At 42.0% G+C, this 19,858-nt stretch overlaps 1 protein-coding gene across 2 annotated transcripts in view; it reads left to right on the top strand.

The window, feature by feature from the left end:
• The first annotated feature begins 3,704 nt into the window (after positions 1-3,704).
• LOC111579853 (cell adhesion molecule DSCAML1-like) overlaps positions 3,705-19,858 on the top strand; it is a 57,631-nt gene continuing 41,477 nt past the window's right edge. Inside the window, exons 1-3 of one of the 2 annotated variants that reach the window (XM_035955872.2) lie at positions 3,705-3,951; positions 14,382-14,702; positions 17,113-17,259. In XM_035955872.2, the coding sequence (XP_035811765.2) occupies positions 3,729-3,951; positions 14,382-14,702; positions 17,113-17,259 (691 nt within the window). In that variant the 5' untranslated portion in view covers positions 3,705-3,728. The remainder of the gene's footprint in view (positions 3,952-14,381; positions 14,703-17,112; positions 17,260-19,858) is intronic. The other variant, XM_023287358.3, reaches the window with a different exon arrangement.

Here is a 19,858-nt window from a genome sequence, read left to right as displayed (position 1 = left end):
GGAATGTCGGAGGTGGTGTAGGCAGAAGATCCAGGTGGCACGAACAGGCAGGAGTTTGGTGATTGTTCACAGTCTGGCGTCGGATGAAGAGTAGTGTCTGATTTCATGGAGAGGTGGGAGTGGTTGATTGGATTATTAACACTTGCCTGCACTCTGCTTCTGCTGATTACACACGAGATACACCTGCTGCCAAGCCTCTGTGCCAACGCACACCTCGGAGAGAAGCAAAACCAGGGCTGGAGGAGGGGAGAGCACTGCCACTAATCACAGCATGTGGCTGTGACCGTAACAGGGAGGTGGACACACTTGAGGCCCATGGACTTGATTAGGTGGTCCAGAACCCCTCAACTGGAAGCCGCATCAAGGTTGTATGAGTTGCAGTAGAGTTAGTATTGAAGGGTAAACCCACACTTCAGTGCTAAAATGAGAGTTGAATTTGTTGAATGGGAGGGTAGAGATGAGTGAAACTGGCATCCCGGTGCCAGAATGAGCTGAAGAGCGGTTCATGGTAAGTCAGAGTTTTCTAAAACTTTCAGACTGGAAGCGTGACTCAAAGTGTGTTGGTCTGTGTAGGAGAAACGAGAACTAACAAGTAGGAAGGGCAGAGTAGTATGTATAGACGTAGGACAGGAAGAGAGGTGGTTGAGGTGTGGTCCCCCTCCTGACCCTCAGCTGAAGATTTTATCTCCATTTAAACTTCAAGGATGCAGGAATTGACCACTTTATATCACAGGTCTTTAACTTTGGAGTCTTCGTCACTCTGTCCGCATTTGTTTTGCCACGACCAGCTGATGGTTGTTCAGTAGCATTAATCCTTACACAGTCAACTATTATCTGTAGATGTTACTCATATTGTGCTAACTTGATGAAATAAGTTTCACACTCCTGTGCTGGGACCAAAGTTTTGCCTGTGACTTACACAACCTTTATTGCATACATGCTCTGCAGATGAAGCCAATAAAAGCATCTTGCAGCACATGCACTCCACATGTTGTTTTTTTTCTTGTTCAATGTCGTCGAAGCATAAAAAATACATCTGTCATTTGTAATCTGTACATTTCATACAGCTTTTTCATGACCTTCAGCTATCCACATGTTACTATTTTCAAAATCACCATCATTACAAAAAAACAACAGCTACAGCCTCTGAGCAGCGACCTACCACAACTTTGGAAGACTTGGATCATGCAGTAGGTTACATCTGCACAGTTCTTTCAGTAAAACTGTCATTTTTATAACCACTTGCATGCAAATGTGGCACAAAAATAATTCCCACAGTACTATTTTGCAGGGACACTGTTGCTGCATCCTGGGCTTAGCACTGCCAAACTGTGATTGGTTTAAAGAAAATACAAACAAGTTCGTGTTTTTCCCTCTTACAGCAGAATGATAATGAGGTGCAGTCAGACTATCCTCCAGTGCAAATTCAGAGCTGTGCAGAAGTAGGCAAGAGAAGGGTTTTCTTGGCTTTCTAAATGTTCAATGGAAAGTCTGAATAAAGCTCAAAAATATCAAAAGTTATTTTACTCAGCTTGACCATCTATATTTACTATGTATTTTGCAAAGCAAAAGCAAATAGCTGAGGTACTTCTTTGACTCCTCAACAGCACACATGGAGGTGAATTACTCTGCAATCAAACAAGCCACACTTCTATTTTAGGTAATGAGTTTTCTTTATTTTCATTGATCAACATGACACTCCATCTCTTGGATAAATAATGGGGTGATATGAGAAATCTGTGATCATATGATTGGTTGCAATATTCATGACAGCTCATTGGCAAAATATGAATTATCCGGTTCAGATGTGTTGTGTTTGCTCATGCAAATGTCTTGCAAAAAAGAATAGTCAATAATAAAATCTTCTTAATTTTGGGCCACATCTTCTAAATGTGAATAAAAGTGTCTGATGTGTGAGTTTCAGTCACTGCCAATTTTATTCTGTTGTGACACCTCTGCTCACTAGAGGTCTCTCTTATTATATTTCTGTGAAACAAAGCGTCATATATTACATATTTAGGGGAATTACATTTTTTAAAGGATATGTTCTAATTAACATTTGAGGATTTCGATAATCTTCCTTCTTTGATCTTATTATTAATGCTATTGCTTCAGAAAAGAGGTCCTGTAGGCGAAGTTTTCCTCACTTTTCTTGTGTAATCTACTAACATTGCTTTGAAAAATCCCTGCTGCAAAGTACCAGTTAGTGAATAAAATCCTCAAACATCTACATCTACAAGGTCATATAACTCTAAATCACTTTGGAGTAATTTGCAGAAATGGGCCCGCTTGCATGTCTGGCTCAGGTTCGACCAGCAGATGTCAGCATTGACCTGAATGTGCAGCAAAGACCTTAAATCTCAGGTCAGATCACATCGCAGCAGCTACAGATTGATTGGAGACAGGACAGGAGGTGCTGCTGACCTTTACTCGGGGTAAATTTCTAAGGCTGCCAAAGTTTTACTGAGTGAGAAAGTTACAAAGGCCTACATATATATAGAAGTTTGGCACTTTTACCTTCATGATAGCTATTGATATCTCAGATTTATGATCTTAAATGGACACAAACTTGCGTTCCTAAGGATTTTTACACTTTTGGGCAGCTGATTATAAAGATAATTTTACATAATTTCACAGCTACAGGTATAGGTAATAAATAAAATGCATAGAAATTATGCAACTCTGTAGCTCTTATTGTTTATTATCATTTTTTTAGTGGAAAAAAGGCAAACCTTCCTCTATGAATCACCTGACTCGGTTCATGCCAAACTCTCAGGGCCTGTTGTATGATGTGTCTGAGGCTTATGAATGAAATACTTCTTAATTACTGCAATTAAATAAAAATCACTTAATGCAATATTTCATGATAAGAAATATTTTTTCCCATTGACTCAAACTAAATTTCTGCGCAATTAAATCATTTTATCACCGTTTCCTTTCACTGTTCCCTCTGGGTTTATGCAGAGCAGTTGGGTCTGAAGCGTCTGTAGCAGCAGGAGGATCACTTTTCAGATTCACCACAAGCCTCCTCAGTGACTTTAAATATTCTATGAACTGGGAGTGTCCTGCAACTTGCCTTCCTCCATCCGTTTACGCTCATGCAGTGGGGCTTTTCGCATCAGATCGGGGTGGAACGGGGGGAAACCGGCAATGCACAAAGTTGCTCACAACCCTTTAAAGGCTTCACTGAAACCTTACATTACCGGTTTGATTCACCTGCTGTGTTTTACCTGCTGCGTGGAAGTGCCATGTCCCACACCCCGCTACTCCTCCTCTCTATCTGCAGTGCATTTCTGTGCGCAAATGTCTACGCACGTTTCATGGCTCCGAAAAGACAAAGAGAAACAGTTGTAGCCTACTCTGTCCTGTGGCTCCACGGCCTTGTGATTAAAGCCCAAAACCCATAGGAGAAACAAATGAACACATTTTGTTTTTCTTTACAGTCTAAGCGGCTTTTGTAGATCCACATTGCGCAAAGAAACGCGGTCATCAGGGGCGCACAGGTGGGTGCGCTCTCCGAGGTGCCAACAGATCTGTCTGCGCAGCTCCACCGCTCGCACTAGGCGCCAATTTTGGACCCAACTGGACCAAAAAAAAAAAAAAAAAAGCGCTGTTCGGCTCTAGCAAAACCCTCTGCTTTGCTGCTGATTTATCGTTCCGCGGTGTTTGATTAGTGAAGGGTGGGATGGATTTGTATGTACGGTAGTGTTGGGAGGAGAGGAGGGGACATGGGCGGGGCCGAGGCGCCTCTCATTTCCCCTCCATGCTTAGCGGGGCAGCAGGGCTGGAGAGACCTCCGGGGAGCACAGTCGCCAGTCCAGCACGGAGACCCGCCTGGCCAAAAAAACGCGCCTCACACTTGCCAGGATTGCCAAACATTCCTGAAAAATATACCTGCTATTTATGGCATGTGGCTTGTAACTTTACTCCTGCTGTACTCTCTCCAAGAAGGTAAGAGGAAAAGAAAAAAAAAGAGAAAGAAAAGAAATGTCTGGAATATTTCACACCCTGCACACTTTGTGTTTTTTTTAAGTTGAATGAAAAGTGACTGCGGGATTAATTGGAAGCTTTGCGTGATGTGGTTTGCGCTTCTGGTGTATCATCGAACGTGTTGTGATGGGAAATTGGTTGAAAATGATGCTTCTAATCAAAATGTACAAACCTGCGTGCGGCTGAGCAGGTGGAAATATTTAGAAAGTGAATGCGTAAAAGTGATTTTTCGTTGATTGTGTACGAGTGTTTGGTGGTTTTAAGCAGCGGAGCCTGAGCCCTCAGATGGAGCTGATAGCACGGATTGTTTTCGCATTACCAACTCCAGTTATGAATATGTAAAATGGCTGAATAGGGAGAATGAGGTGCAAATACAGAGGGAGGGTGAGACAGGAATGAACACATGCATCGGCCTGCAATTACACAAATTGACAGGCAATTTTGGAGCGAATGCCCTCCAAATGCTACACTCCTGTAAAGTTTTCAGGTGGATGCTTGTGCTTTTTCATATCTGGATGCTTTCATTGTGTAGCCTTGTGCTAATTGCAGCTGTTTTGATGGACTGGATTTGGCACAGGCGCTCGCTTCCACATCGCTGCTCTTATTTGTGGATGAGATTTTAAGGCTTTTTAATTCTTTTTTTTCCTTCTGACAAATTGTTGCCGTTTTAATTTGGATGACAAATAAAAGGCCCCCTTTCTCCCCTCCACAACGGCCTTATTAGTTTAATAGGTCTACACCTACATAAAGGCCATAATTAGTGTATTCAGATTTGCCCTCCTTATTTAATTCATTTGCTCTTTTGAAAATTTCCTTTTGTCTAATTTTGCCCGTAAATGTACAAAAAACAAAACAAAACAAGGCGGTTAATTTGTGTAAATTGATTATTTTTTTTCCTCCTTTCTTGTTCAGTATATGCAGCAAATCCCTGACCCTATTGCAAAGTTGATCTTGTGCTATTACAGTGCATTATAATAATCCTGAACAAATCTGCGTCGAAAATAACAGAAATTCAACACTATCTCCGCATCAGAGCATTTTCTAGGCCTTTGTACGTGCAGCCTGAATGTTCTGCTCAGACGTGTACATATTGTTTGTCCCGATTAGCACAGGCCCCAGGAAGGTGCAAATTTATTTATTAAGAAAAAGAAAAAAAAAGTCTGGGATGTGGTGAATTGGAATATGGCGGTTTTCAGATCCAAAACAGGCCATTTTTTTTTCTCACATTGGATTTCATGTCTATCAATTAGCAGTTAGTTAAATATGAGCTGCTTGTCTTTTAAATCCGCTGCATTTGTTTGCTGTTGATTTATTGAATTAATTCGACTTGAAAGATCTCTGAGCCTCGACGGGTTTTTTTGTGGCTTCATATTAATATGCGCAAATTTATTTCACCAAATGAGGAACTCCAGGGGCATTTGCGCACATTACAGACTTGCCCGGTCATGTTCCGCACTAATAGCGCACCTGGACCCCGCATGGACGTGGCCGCGCGCGTGCGTGGGCTCGTGTTTCTGTGTTTGTGTTGACGGGCGCGCGGAGAAGGACAAGTGACGGGGGCGCGCAATCTTGTTGTTAAACACTTTTGGATGCTCTTTCAAGCTGGAACTTCATATGATATTTGTATTTTCTTGCAAGAATATTTATTCAAAAAACATAGTAAACACAATTTCTACTAGAATAATGTTTAAAAATGTTTTAAAGTTATATCAGACTTCCAATTAGAGCACAGTGCATCTATATGTTTTAGTGATTTTGCATTGCATCCAATTAAAGTAGGATTTTCTTGTTATTTTTAGTTGCTGATTTGAAAATAAAATCATCTGTTTTCTTCTAGCTGCCATTTTATCCCAAATCAAATTCACAGACTGTATTTGCTGTAACAATCACAAGTGAATTAAATCAAGTTTAATAGACACAGGCCTCCTGTAGGCCATTTATCAGCTTGAAATTTGAAATCTAATTAATTACACCACATTTTTAAAAAACCTGTGTATGAAATTCACTTGTATTTTAATTAGAGGTGTAGCTCCAAACCAAGGTGATCCTTCTCCCTGTTTTCTCCACTGCCCCCCCCCCCCTTACAAATAGAAATATGCAAAATCTCCCCCCTCCTCCCCTCCTTCTTCATCCCAGTCCAATTCCCTGTGCTTCCTTTGCAAGGCTGCACAATTAAAGCTGCAATCTGAGCTATATGCACCACTCAGTGACAGAGCTGTGTGGTCCACAGGGGTGCCAATCATTACTCAGACAGGGCACAGGCCTTCCATTTTTTTAACAGCTCCAACCTGGTATTATTTAATTTTTGCATTTGAGAGCCCAAAAACACCCATTTTTAAAGAGGGTTGAAGGAGAAAAAAACGAGCTTTCAGTGTGACTTTGACATGAATTTGTTCTCTGCACCAGCTTGGATACATGGTTGTGGTTCTTTTAATTGAAAATTTGGAAGCTGATTTCCAGCAAAAATATAAAATATTATCCACAGACTTTTTTTTAAATGAAGAATGTCATGGTGATGATTAGTTAGACAGATTCTTACAGTTTTAGCTCCAAAAAACAGCAATGAATTATGGTGGCACAAATGCCCTTCACAAATTAGCAAAGAAAAAATTATCTGCAGTCAAATTTGTGGCCAAATGGTGGGTAAAGTGTTCGGTGAGGAGACTGTCAGCGGCAGAAAGGGGCTCATTGCACTTTCAGCTCATCAATAGGACGTCACAGCTCTGTCACTGGCTTCCCTGCTCTCCCATTCGCCCCTTAAATCTATTATAAATCCAAATGAGCTTGTGAATAAGAACTAAAAAAACAAAACGGAAAAAAAAAACAAGATGCCAACGAGAACCATCAGCTGTAGGAAATTAACATTTTTTTTTCCACCAGCAAGAAGTCTGTGTAACAACACACTGATGCTAAATTGAGCCAGACCTCCTCCAAATTTTTATTGGATGCCGGAGCTGCACATTTTCAGAAGGAGGGAGTGTTTCAGCAAATGTCAAATCTCTGAAGCAAGTAGTTGTTTTTGTTGGATCTCCCTCTCTCTCTCTCTCTCTCTATCTCCATCTCTCCCTCCCTCCATCGCTTCCTCTCGCAGTAACTCCCCTCCCTCTCTCTCCCTCATCACTAGGCAGAATTAAAGGCTGGGGGAGGGGCAGTTTATGCAGACTGTGCTGGGACTTGTGATCCACAGATTTGATATTCACATTAAGAGAGAAACTGGCTGCTTTGATGTGAGGGGGAGCAGGTCCCAGGGGACTGCTGAAGTAGCACACTTTTTTTTTTTTTTTTTTACTGACACAGCACAGTCCAGGGGGGGTTGGTGGTGGGTGGGTGGGTGGGTGGGTGGGGTTGGGGAGCAGATTGTTGGGGACAGGTTGTACAGAAAGACAGTGGGTGGGGAACAGCGATACCCCTCTGTTGATTAGATGTAACCTCCGCAACCTCGCCCCCCCGCCGCCCATACTTCTCCACCCACCGACCACCTACTTATGCCAGACCCCTGAGGATTATTCATAAGCTTACACCTAGCCTATCTTTATCCCCCCTTCTCCTCCTCCTCCTTCCTATATCTCACCAATATTCAATTCACACCCCGTCTTACTGTGCGTCTCCCTTCCCGGCGCCTCCTCTGCTGCTTTATGTTTCCACACACAGTTGCAATCCATGTGCCCTTATCAAAAAAAACAATAACTCGCAACTTTTCAGTCGCCAAAACACCTGAAGGATGAGTGATGGAGAGATGGCAGGCCCAGGCAGGGAGAAAACATTTGAGAAGCAGGCGTCTGGCTGGAAATGAAGTTGTTTCCAAAATAGCAGGAAGTGAAAGAGAGGTTTCTGACAGATGGCGTGGCTGATGTGCACGTCTCGTCTCTGAATCCTACGTTTGACCTTTTCCTATCAACCAAACATCAACAACGCAAAGCTGCAAAAATTGTTTTATCGTTAGACAGAAATGAAAATATGGAGACGGGTGAGAGAGGAGGAGGGCAGCAGTGGATGTTATATGTCTGAGGTTGGGCACAGGGACATCTGGATGTGAGAATGTGTGAATGTGAAACACTGGAGGTTCTGGAGTTTGTTTACCTCCTCATCACAATACAGTTGTGAACGTCAAGTGTGTGTGTGTGTGTGTGTGTGTGTCAGTGTGTGAGTATACACTCCTGTGCGCACTCACATCCTGGAGAGGCGTAGATCAGCTGCATTATGCATGATGAAACCTTGCATAGGTTATGACTTCTGCCTCTCTGACATACATATTCATGCGTGGCTCTCTGGCAGGATGTATAAAATAGTGGCTGCGACTGTGACAGCCTAAGCTGTAGCTCCAGCGGTGCCATCAGTCCTCCAGCACCTTCCAGCGAGGGCTGCTTTTCTCTCTGGTGCTGTGTCTGAACGAGGCTGATGAAGCCTCCTGGGTGCAGGTGAACTGCAGCAGCAGCAACAACATTGAAAACTCCACAGCTTTGGTCAATACCATCAGACTGCTGACTGTCCACATGCTGCTGGGGTTTGATCCTCATGGACATCACTGAGGTTATCAAGGGGGTGTCGCTGAAATAAACAGGGGCACCAAGTGAGCAGTATACAGTAGTGTGAAACTGTTAAAGCCTGCTTGAAGTTGTCATTGGATTTTCTTTGATAAATAAGAGTAACTCATTGCCTAAATGATCGGTTAATCACTCAGCAAAAAATGTTTCTGTGGCGTTCTTAATAGCTTAGTTGTTATGGTGTGTACACATGCTTTCCAGCTTGTAGTTTTCCTATATCATTCCTCTGCTCTCTTTCCCCAAAAGAGGCAAAAATGCCAAAAAATAAAAAAATAAATAAAATCATCGCTGGCTATTTGGGAGGTAATCCCCCCTCCCCTCCCTCCAAAAAATCTAATTCTCAGTATCCAGTTTCTCTAATACCATAATTTGCAATTTTCCTTTGTTTTATATTGTCAGTAACAACATGTTTATTGAGTTGATGTACTGAGTTTTAAACTGTTAGCATGACGTGAAAAATTTGCAAGAAACTACTGCTGAAGAATTCATTGATTTCAAATCAAAATGGCAATTTGAAACAATGCAATTAGCAAATTGCTTTGGCTGCAGGTTAGGATGTGTATCATGCTGCACATCAGTCAGTGTTTAAACTGTTACGTCAGTGGTTTTATAAATTCATGTTGTCCTTCATGTGTGACAGTCACATCTTTGATTGTGTCTCATGTGGCGATACTACATCACATGTAAAGCTTAATGAATACTGAACTTAAAAAAACTTAAATCACACAACAAATCACAATATGTCAGAAAAAATGCAGACTTTTTCCTCAAATCAGTCTGCCTTAGAAGAGCTAAATAAATAATAACATTTGCGATTCACTGCCCAAGAATAATGTGGGAATGTGACCTGATGGAACTTTCTTGTAAATTTAGAGTACCAACAATGAGCTGGCATTTATTTAATTGTGCTAACTGTGTTATTTTATCTCCGACAAACAGTCTGTTATGAGTTGAATTCAGACAGGAGTAAAAATACCAACCTTCACCTGATGTAAGCTCACTCTGGTGGCCTGTTAGTCTGCTGGTTTGACAGGATATTAACTACTTAACACTCTTTTCGTAGCATTTCACCGACTGTAATAATAATAATAATAATAATAATAATAATAATAATAATAATAATAATAATAATAATAATAATAATAAAAAACATCTTGCCCTTTATCTCAAAGATGAAGCAGACGTTTGTATAAAGTTACCTGCCAGGTTAATATGCCAAAAAATGCACTTCAGTGACAGTTAATGGGCCCATTAATTATTATTACACATTATTAGCAAACCTCTAATTGGTCTTGTATTGTTTTAGTATAACTTGAGCTTATACTGAACTACAGACATCTGGCATTTTCAGTTATTTATGTATTTATTTTTTAAATTTATCTTTACATATTTATAATTTATTTGATTAGAGGTTGATGGATGTGTGTTTTCAAGGCTACTACTCTTAGTAATTAAATGGACCAATAACAGATATTTTGAGTCAATATGCGCTCCAATTTAAAATTTAGAATAGCTCAAACTGCATGACAAAACTTCACTGAAATGCCTTTGTTTATTTATGATTTACACATGTTCATGTAGGCGGGATATTTCTTAACAGCACAGAGTGATACGAAAACAGAGGGACAGATGCATCAGAGCAGAATTTATTTTTTTTTTAATGAGAATCAGTATTTAAAAAAAGGAATGTAGAGATAATGTGAAAAGTACTGAACACTGGATCTGATAGTTGGCCAAAAATCAGTCAATCCGTCAGACAGATGCAAAGCAAAACTGCTATTTAATTTAAGTGTCATAGCGAATTTTACCTTGCAACACTCAGCTCTAGAAGGACTTTTACAAAAAGGCTCAAACAATAAGAAACAAAAGCAAACAGAGCTACCAAAAATAAATACCAAAAGTTTCAATGCAACAGGATGCACTTTTGTTCAAAAAACATTTCAGTGTGTCCATAGTGTGTGTGTGATATAACATGTAACCAGTTGAGGGTCAGCATTGACTGTGGTGATGATGATGCTCCAGTATAAGATAGATTTAAGATTGCCATCAGTTGTGTGTGGAGCAACTGGACAAAGTGGGCCATTCTGCAGTTTTATTTGAGGAAAGTCTTTACGAGCCATTAGAAAGACCCGGGCCTGTTTACCTGCAGTCTTTATTGTGCATCTCTCTGCTGCTACATCGTTGACAGTTTGTTTTCCTGCCACACAAACCATCGACTGTATAGCGGTTAGCACAGGTGGCAATGTTTCATCTGCTGGTTTTAAATGGAGTGGAAACTCTGCCAGTCCAGCACAAACCAGTGCTGTGCCAGTTGAGCGTTGGAGTGCACCTGGTGTGAAGTGATAATGATGCTGTGCCCCGACACACCTAAACACACCGAACAGCAGTTTTTGGTGTGTCAGACATTGACACACAATCCTTACTCAACTGTACACTCAGTCTGTGTACACTTTCTGTGTAGGAAGCTCACTTTTAGAATATATTCCATTGATGCATATTTGCTCACCTCAGCAGCTTTTTTGCTAATATTTGAGTCAGCGTGGCAAAATTTGGGGAGTGGCGACTTAGAGGTGCTAAATTTAGATTGTTCAGTGGGTCACTGTTGTTAGGTTAAATTGTTGCATTGTTTTTTCATTCAGTTACAGCTTTCAAGTGCCAGCGCCACCATGGCAACCCGCTTTGTCTCCTCCCAGTATGACTGAGCGCTGAGAGCAGCTTTCTGAGTGTGTGTGTGAATGTGTGTGTGTGTGTGTGTGTGTGTGTGTGTGTGTGTGTGTGTGTGTGTGTGTGTGTGTGTGTGTGTGTGTGTGTGTGTGTGTCAGCTGAGTGCATGTGTGCATGTTCGCCTGGTTGTGACAGACTCTTGAGTGCTGGGAGTTTGCTCTGATCCCCTTTCTATTCCACTTCCTGCTCCATCAGTCCCAGTGCTCCCCTGCCCCCCCAGTGCCCAGGCCCCCAGGCCACATAATCTACTGTATGAGAGGTCCTCCTGCTGCCCCGCCCCCCCCCCCCCCCCCCCCCCCCAAGCTCTCAGGGTGACCCCCTCACTCCTCTACTTTAGTGCTGTCCCCCCATTGGGAGATTATAGATATTGCAATCTTTAATATGGGCTTTATGCTCAGGGGCCATTATCAGTAATCTGCAGAGGGGAGGGAGTCTGACCTGATTTTTGCAGCCCACCACCGGACTGCCAGACACATTTTCATATACCATCTGTAACATGCTGCCCAGCTTTATCAATCTCCAGACCAGAGGCAGTAGCACTTGTTAAAAAGGAAGCTGGAATTATTGACTGACCCCCCTGGATGGATAAGATCACTGCGTCTTTCTTTGATCTGGTGCATTGAGCTCAGATCCAGCACTGCTGATGGAGATGATTTATTCTGTCAGGCTTGAAGTGTTAATGTTTATCTGTGAACATCACAAAGAGCTTGAAGTATAGCTTCATTGATGATGATAAAATCTGAATGTTTGGATGAGCCAACTCAGGAAATGTATCAAATGATCAGATGCAATGTTTGTTTTCATTCCTGATTTGGCCTCAGTCGTCCAGACGTTCTCTTTGCTTTCAGCCTCATATCTGATGACGTTTGTGACTCTCTGCAACAATATCAAAACTCAGAGCTCACATAGATGGCTTTTATTGTCACAACAGTGTTGGGTTTTGCTATGAGCGTTATCAACGAAAACAACAACGGGGATGTTTTTCCTCGAATTTAAAGCGCAATCACATGATTAGTCCAAAATAATACCATGTTAATGCTGTTATTTACTTAGTGCAGCACAAGTTCCATCATCAGGAAGTAGCTAACAATGAAAAATAATATCACAATAAGCAATCTAAGTACCAAAACTTGCAAACTGCAGGTACTGGAGATGAGAGCAATCAGCTGTTGTTATGACAAAGTGTCACAGTGTGAGACAATGTTGTAAAAAGGTACCCTTATCTTACATTATCTTAACTCCCTACTTGTCAAATGATTCAGTGCAGCGTGTTTTAACTCAAGAACTCAATCAGAAAAATCTGTCAGACAACAGATGATCTCGACCACAGAGGCGTCAATGCGGTTTTGATTGGAGTGTCGGTGTCCCTTGTGTTCTTCAGGCTGAAACAATTGATCAATTAGTCACTTGACAGAAAAACAACAAGCAATTCTTGCATAATCCACTAATTTTTTTTCTTTTTTGAGCAGAAATGCCAAGCATGTTCCATTTATAGCCTCAAGTTAAAGTTGTGATGAGTGTTTTTCCACACCAAAATGATTAACCAATTATTTCAAAATATCAAAATAAAGAATAGTTGAAGTCCTGGTGTTTACATCCTTAAATATACACTCCATAAACTTTACATGTGTTATCTATATTTCAGTCTTAGCTCATTGTTTTTGTCTCACATTTTCAGATATTTCTGCTGAATTATAAAAAAGATAATGACACATTTCTTGATCCATTTGAGTCCCAGACCTTCAGTTTTTTTGTTATTATTTTCATGAGCTGTTATGAAACTGCACCACAACCGGTCGATGAAATGATGGACTGTGAACACATTATGTTGATATGCACTGAATGAGTGAATTCAATTCATAAAAAGATATGAAATAATGAAGCATTAAATCCAGAGTGTCTGTTATTAGACACCTGATGTCTTGCTTTGAGCCATCACCAAAAATCATAGATTATATCTAAATGAATACATAAATTACATTTTTAGTACATATAGTAATTGTAATGTCAATAAATCCAAACCTGCAGATTGTACTCCTAAAAATTTATTTTGATTAATTCTAATGAATGAATATTGTCATCACAAGCAGCATTTACTGCCAGGGAGTTACAGTGGATAAACAATCTCCATTTTGTATAAAGAAAAACTCTTAGCTCTGCTGGAACAGCCGTTGCACTACACCGAGTGCTAATTTGATCCTATTTGGATCAAAATCTTCGCTCTTTTATGATCTTTTAGTGTCTTCAGTGATGTTTTAAAGTCTTTCTGTGCTGCATTCAGCTGTAAGAGGGTGAACATGTGGTGGATGGCAACTATAAGACGACATAATTTAGAAGAATCCGTGGTGGTTAACATCTACATCTGTCCATCAGCGGTGCCCCCCAGCAATTTCTCTTCTAATCTTTCCCATAATGACCCCAAATTTGAGACAACCCCCCCCTTTCTCTTTGCTCTCCTCACTCTCCTTTCTCTGCTGGAGGTGTATGTGTTTAATCTGAGTGCCAATGAATTACATTCCTCTGTGTGTGTGTGTGTGTGTGTGTGTGTGTGTGTGTGTGTGTGTGTGTGTGTGTGTGTGTGTGTGTGTGTGTGTGTGTGTGTGTGTGTGTGTGTGTGTATTTGTGAGTGTGTGCGTGCATGTGTGTGTTAAATATGTAAGGAGATTAAATAGACTTAAATCTCTGCGTCTGGCATAGAAATTCCAATCACATAACCTATCAGCATGTTCCCTCCCACTCTCACTCTGTTTGTCTTTGTTTGCATAAACTGTATGGAGGTAACAGGCTCCTCCCCCTCCTCCCATCCACCTAAACCATCACAGGCTTTAGCCCAAATCCCTGGCTTTCTGCGTCACATGACTGATGTTTGCAGCTGGACATTTGACATACATTTGTTATGATTATTTCACCACACATTTGAAGGACATTCCCACTCTGTCCAACTTTTACCCCATACTGTGATGCATGTTGCTTTAAATCAATGACAGTGAAATCCGATTAGCATCTATCCAAACTTTCAGGTGTTTACATTGTGTGTGCAGCTCATAACAGCTGCTCATTGTTGGCCTTTCACTTCCACCTCAGCCTGTTAGGTGATGAAATGCTGTCTGTTTGTCCCTACAGTACACAGTGAGGATGTGGGCTCTACCAGGCTGTACTTTGTGAATGCCTCCCTGCAGAGGGTAACCTACTCCAGCTCGGTGGGGGTGTCCCTGCCCTGTCCAGCAGGGGGCACCCCCAGTGCCATACTGCGCTGGTACCTGGCCACCGGCGACGACATCTACGACGTGCCCCACATCCGACACGTGCACGCCAATGGCACCCTGCAGCTGTACCCCTTCTCGCCCTCTGCCTACAACAGCTACATCCATGACAACGACTACTTCTGCACTGCCGAAAACCAGGCCGGCAAGATCCGCAGCCCCAACATCCGCATCAAAGCTGGTGAGTTCAGCGGAAAGTTACAAGTGAAAAGAGGGTGTCTCTGGAGCAAAAGGTCAGAGTGAGCTACGACACGGTGACATTCGGAGCTAAAAGAGACAGTTGCATAAAGTAGAACAGATGTGATTGGCAGCTGCAAAAAGCCCAACCCACACACAGAATCACCTGCCCTAAAATAGCCCGCCTCAACCTGAACACAGATTGACCTAGAACAGAGTCTACAGAGAGAACATCTGCATCACATACTACATTAGACCTCGGCCTTTGCTCACACCTATCTGACTGAGCTGGTGTTGAACCAGTGCACTTTACCCTGACATAACCCCTTCATCTATGGCATAGCACCATCTGGGAGCACGAAATCCAAAACACAACCTTCGCAGTGCTTTGAATTAAGTATCGCATCCACTGTGGTTTTTAGACCAGATCAGATACGGATGGGAATTGAGACGGTAGGTTTTCTTGGTAAACTGGCTCATCCTCCATGACGGTCCCTCACTTTGTTAAAGGTCAGAACAAACAAAGGCCACCAGGAATTTGACAGCCACTTGAATTCTTCTCAGGCAATGACTTTCAGAGGTTTGTAAGGTGTTAAAAGCTGTTCGCTGGCTAGTAGTGAGAGGATGCGGTCATAACTGTTAGCAAGCTTATCACCATTTTTATGTGTCGGCTAGAATGTAACACAAAAAAGTATGCGTTGTTTCTGTACATTAAAATATCTCATGCTTCTTTTTGGAGCAATAAATACAGGTTTGTTTGTAGTAGCTAAAAATATATATTTATATATTAATCTCCATTAGAATAAAGGATCCATTAATAAACACTAGCAGATATTGTAGGTGGTCTATTTTTGGAAACTTTGACCAGAAGCTGCCTCTGTTGCCACCATATTCTCTTTTCCGTCCTCCTTCTCCTCCCTGCTCCCTCGTTCTTCAAACTGTCCTCTTGTGCCAGACTAAATATAGCCACAGCACACTTCTTTAATTATCTCTCATTAACAAACCTAATTGGTGCTTTCCATTGATTAGACCAAGTGAGGCTGCTTTAATACGCGAGACCTCATCTGAAGTAAAATGGTACATCTGGGCTTTTGGGCTCTTCCAGCTCTAGAAGAGATTCATGAAGGAGAAGAAAAAGCAAAATTTGCCCAATGAACAGACAGAGCAAAGCACAGCTGGATCAAACTACAGCTGGATTATATTTACACTGCATCTTTTGTCCCGCCCTCCCCCTTTCCCATCGTTCATTCAGGCCAGTGGGTCCCTCCCCCTTCCCTCCTGCCATCAACATCTGTTTTCATATTCTGCCTCCCAACACCGACCTGAACTAATACTCATATTCATTCTAATACTAATACTAGTGCCAAGTTGAGGATTTGAGCCAGGACTCTGAGCTGCATGCCAGCCGGTTCCTGCCTTCATTCCCACATGACCCAAAAGCCCGGCCTCAGGAGCAGAGGGATTAGGATGAACCTAACATCCTGCAGCCAGCGTCCTCTGTCAGGCCCTGCTAGATTTGGCGCACAGGTTACGGTCAGACAGGATGTGGCCGTGGCTTTGTGCTCGGCCTGCCATTGAACAACTGACCGGGGTCACGTTCGGATCTGCAGCTAACAACAACATCAACGCAAATTCACATCAGAGGCGGCTTCGTTCTATTCAGAACAGCTCAGCAGATCGGGTTTATTGTGCTCATCTATTGAAACAGGATGTAAATTTCCGTGCATGTTTTCCCGTCTTGCAGCAGGAATGTATGCATGCTGTCATCGTGTCTGTTACCAGGGAAGGGATTCCAAACCAGTTTCTTAGCAACCTTCAGATACGTCCTAGCTTTCATGTGATTTCGCTAATGAGCCCCCTGCTCATTCAACAGAGTGTAAAATATTGCATGAACCTGCATAAACCAAAGCGCCAATAACCCTTCAGTTTGTGCTGCTCACTCTGAAGTTTCTGAGCAGAAAACAAAACAAAGCATCGGATCCGTGTTTCATGTTGATGTCATGCCAAAGCTAGAAAATAATTTCCATGATCATCTTGCTTAATGGCGGCTTGTGCCATTTATGGTGAAAGCAGGGGCAGGATTAGAAGAGTTCAAACAATACACAAGAGTAGTCCAGTAATGTCCGATGAATAAATGTGGAGCGCAGTGGTAATTGATGAAAGGGTGTTTCGCTCTGGAGTGTTAATGTGTTGTTTTTGATGATGCAAACACGGATTGATTATTGTTTTTGTCCTGGAAGAGGACTAATGCCGCCAGCGTGTTGATAATTTTCAGACTCTGTCAACACATCTTCTGTGTGGAAAATGTTGCGTGTTCAGTTTCACCTTTTTTTATATAACAACAATGTGTTCCCCCCATGGCGTAAAATCCCATTAAATACCATTCAGACCACATGTATATTGTTTATGTGCAGTTTTCAGGGAGCCCTACACCGTGCGGGTGGCGGACCAGCGCTCAATGCGGGGCAACGTAGCTGTGTTCAAGTGCCTCATCCCCGCCGCCGTGCAGGAGTACGTCAGCGTTGTGTCCTGGGAGAGAGACACCGTTTCCATCGTCCCAGGTAGGACTTCACACATGGATGGATTTGGAGCAGTGGACAGTTTGATTGATTTGTTGGGTTTAGGTATGTCTTTATCTTCTGTGTGTGTGTGTGTATTTGTGTGTGAGGACGGTTGATGCACCGCTGTGTTTGACCGAACTCTTAACTCGTGTCTGCTGTCTGCTCACTGTTCTGGATCACTGATCTGGTCCTCCTCCTCTTCCTCCTCCTCCTCCTTCCGTCCTGCACGTATCTTCCTCCTCTCTTTTTTTTTTGGACATTTCCTTCTTTCCCTTCTCTGCTTTCGCTGTTTTTCTCCAAATTCCTCCATCTAATGTCAACTCCTGCCTTTAATTGTGCTTGACACGAAGAAAACCAAAGACAGACTCCTTTTCCAAGTGACTGTTCCACAAATTCTCCTCATCAGATCTATTTCTGTCCATTCCCTGCTTGTCATGCCACCTTGTCCTTGAAGAACAGGGCCACAATTAGAGACACAGGATGTCAATAGGACTGTGCCCCTACATTCATCTTCATTAACCTCATTTGTATGTGAGTGTGTCTGTGTGTGTGCAGTAGACAGAGACAGAGAAATGTCGAGTTTCGTCTTTATGTCTGTTGTCTGGCTCTTTGTTAATGCATTATGTGCTTTTTATCAGGTGATTCTGTGTTTGAGGTGATTGTTTTCTGCATTTAAAACCCTCGCAATAACAATGTAGGGGAGAGGGAAATGAGATAGAAAAAGAAAAACAAACCAAAGGAGGGGAAGCAAGCAGGGTAGTAGGGCAAGAACGGCCTCAGGTCCTGGCAGATGGCGTTTTATATTATATGTATGCAAAACACACAGACACTGTGTTACACATATACATGCACTGAGGTTGCGGTAGTTTATCATTTTCGACATTTCAGTGTATTTTGTAGTTCACTTTTCATGCAAGTTATTGCCGCATCTTGCTGTATTTTGTATTATTTCTTTGGCTTCAGTTACAATCCAGGCAGAAACGTGCGACATTAAGCAACTACTTGTTTTGTGTGAATGGCCAAAAAATGCTTGCAATGCACTTTTATTACTGTAAAACTTTGATTTATATGTTAACAGCAATGCTTCACTTTTGGATTTCACTATTAGCGCGAACAAAATCACTTTTATTAGTGCCTTATTTTTCCACACATTGCTTTTTATTGAGCTAAATGCACAAAAATTGCTCATATTGTACACATCAATCAACCAGATGGAAAAGTTTCTATACAAGTCATATTTGTTTTTTTTCTGTTTTGCGTATATGTGACCTGTCAATATGGTCGAGTTTGGATGTTTCCAGTCCTCAGTGTGTATCTTCACAGTTTCTTTCTATGGATTGTTTCGGTGTGCGTCGTCGTGAGGCTGCTGTGTGTAATTAGGGGTATATAGGTCAGTTGATGAGCAGTGAGTGTGAGGATCAGATGCTGAACATGATGAGCTGCTCAGTGAACTCAGCTCTGTGCAAACACGAGCACAGCGAACACTCACAGCGCGGTCGCATCTAACCTTGACCCCCGCTGATCAAAACGGTGACCTCACCATCCTTACAGCCAATCGGTGTCGTCTGCAGAACAGATCGTAGAATATTGTGATCGCACTTTCACATGGATGCACAAAATACATGCAAATCTATGCAGTAGGTATATGCACTTTTCCAGACAGTCCTGTGTGAAACATCATTGCTGCTGATGTCCTGCTCCTCTGCTTCACTCTGCCCCAACTTGTCCCGCAAACGACTGTCTGGATAGATGTAATGAAGATGTGAAAATTAAAATTGATTTTGTGACTGAAAGCTCTCTACATGCAAGTGAGCGGGTGATTGCATGTCTTGCCTATCACAAACTCCTGGGCTTGGCTTCAGAAACAGAGCAGAGGAGATGTGGAGGTTGATGTTGAGTAAATCCACTTTGGACCTGTGGACCTCAGGGTGATGAGAGGCTGCAGAGGAACTGGACAATCATACTCACAACAACTTATTTGCGCTAATCTTTACTCTGATCGAACCCCTTTAACTGTGTCCATGGTAGCAGATACTCTGCCTACAATGTTATCTGTTGTTGTATTGATGAAGTGGGACATTGTCTGCTGAAAGACGCTGCTAACAGCAAGTCAAAGCAGTCAGCCATCACTGCACTCTGTGAATTGAATCTTTGAAACAATCTTTTGTCTCAGAGTTGGCTTTGATTGGCTCATCGCATGGTTGCAGCACAAAAGAAAAAAATCTATTTTCCAGCAATGCAACTCTACAGCCATAAATGTCTGTGTGCAAGAGATGCTTTGTCCAAAGTCGAGCTCATCACTCCATTAGCTTTCTTTGTTTATGCCTTGATTCTTTTTTAAAAAACATTTTAATTGAGTTCTATCAGAGGTAGTGATCCTTTAAAGTCATCCACCTTCAGTGCAGCACTTGTGCCACCACTGACCCGAGGCTGAATCCCTCCATAGTTCCTTCCTGTATCTCCCCTCTCTGATTTCCCACCAACTGAATACAAAGTAAGAATACACAAGTGACTAAACTGCCCTGTTACTTTTGAATTAAAAGAGAAAAAGTGAATCTAAATTGTGTATTTTCACTCCATTGCTGTGTAGGAGTCATTA

The sequence above is a fragment of the Amphiprion ocellaris genome, chromosome 14 (genome assembly GCF_022539595.1).
Source record: "Amphiprion ocellaris isolate individual 3 ecotype Okinawa chromosome 14, ASM2253959v1, whole genome shotgun sequence".
NCBI lineage: Eukaryota > Metazoa > Chordata > Actinopteri > Pomacentridae > Amphiprion > Amphiprion ocellaris.
The sequence above is the reverse complement of the archived record's forward strand: the minus strand, read 5'-3'. Positions and strand labels throughout refer to the sequence as shown.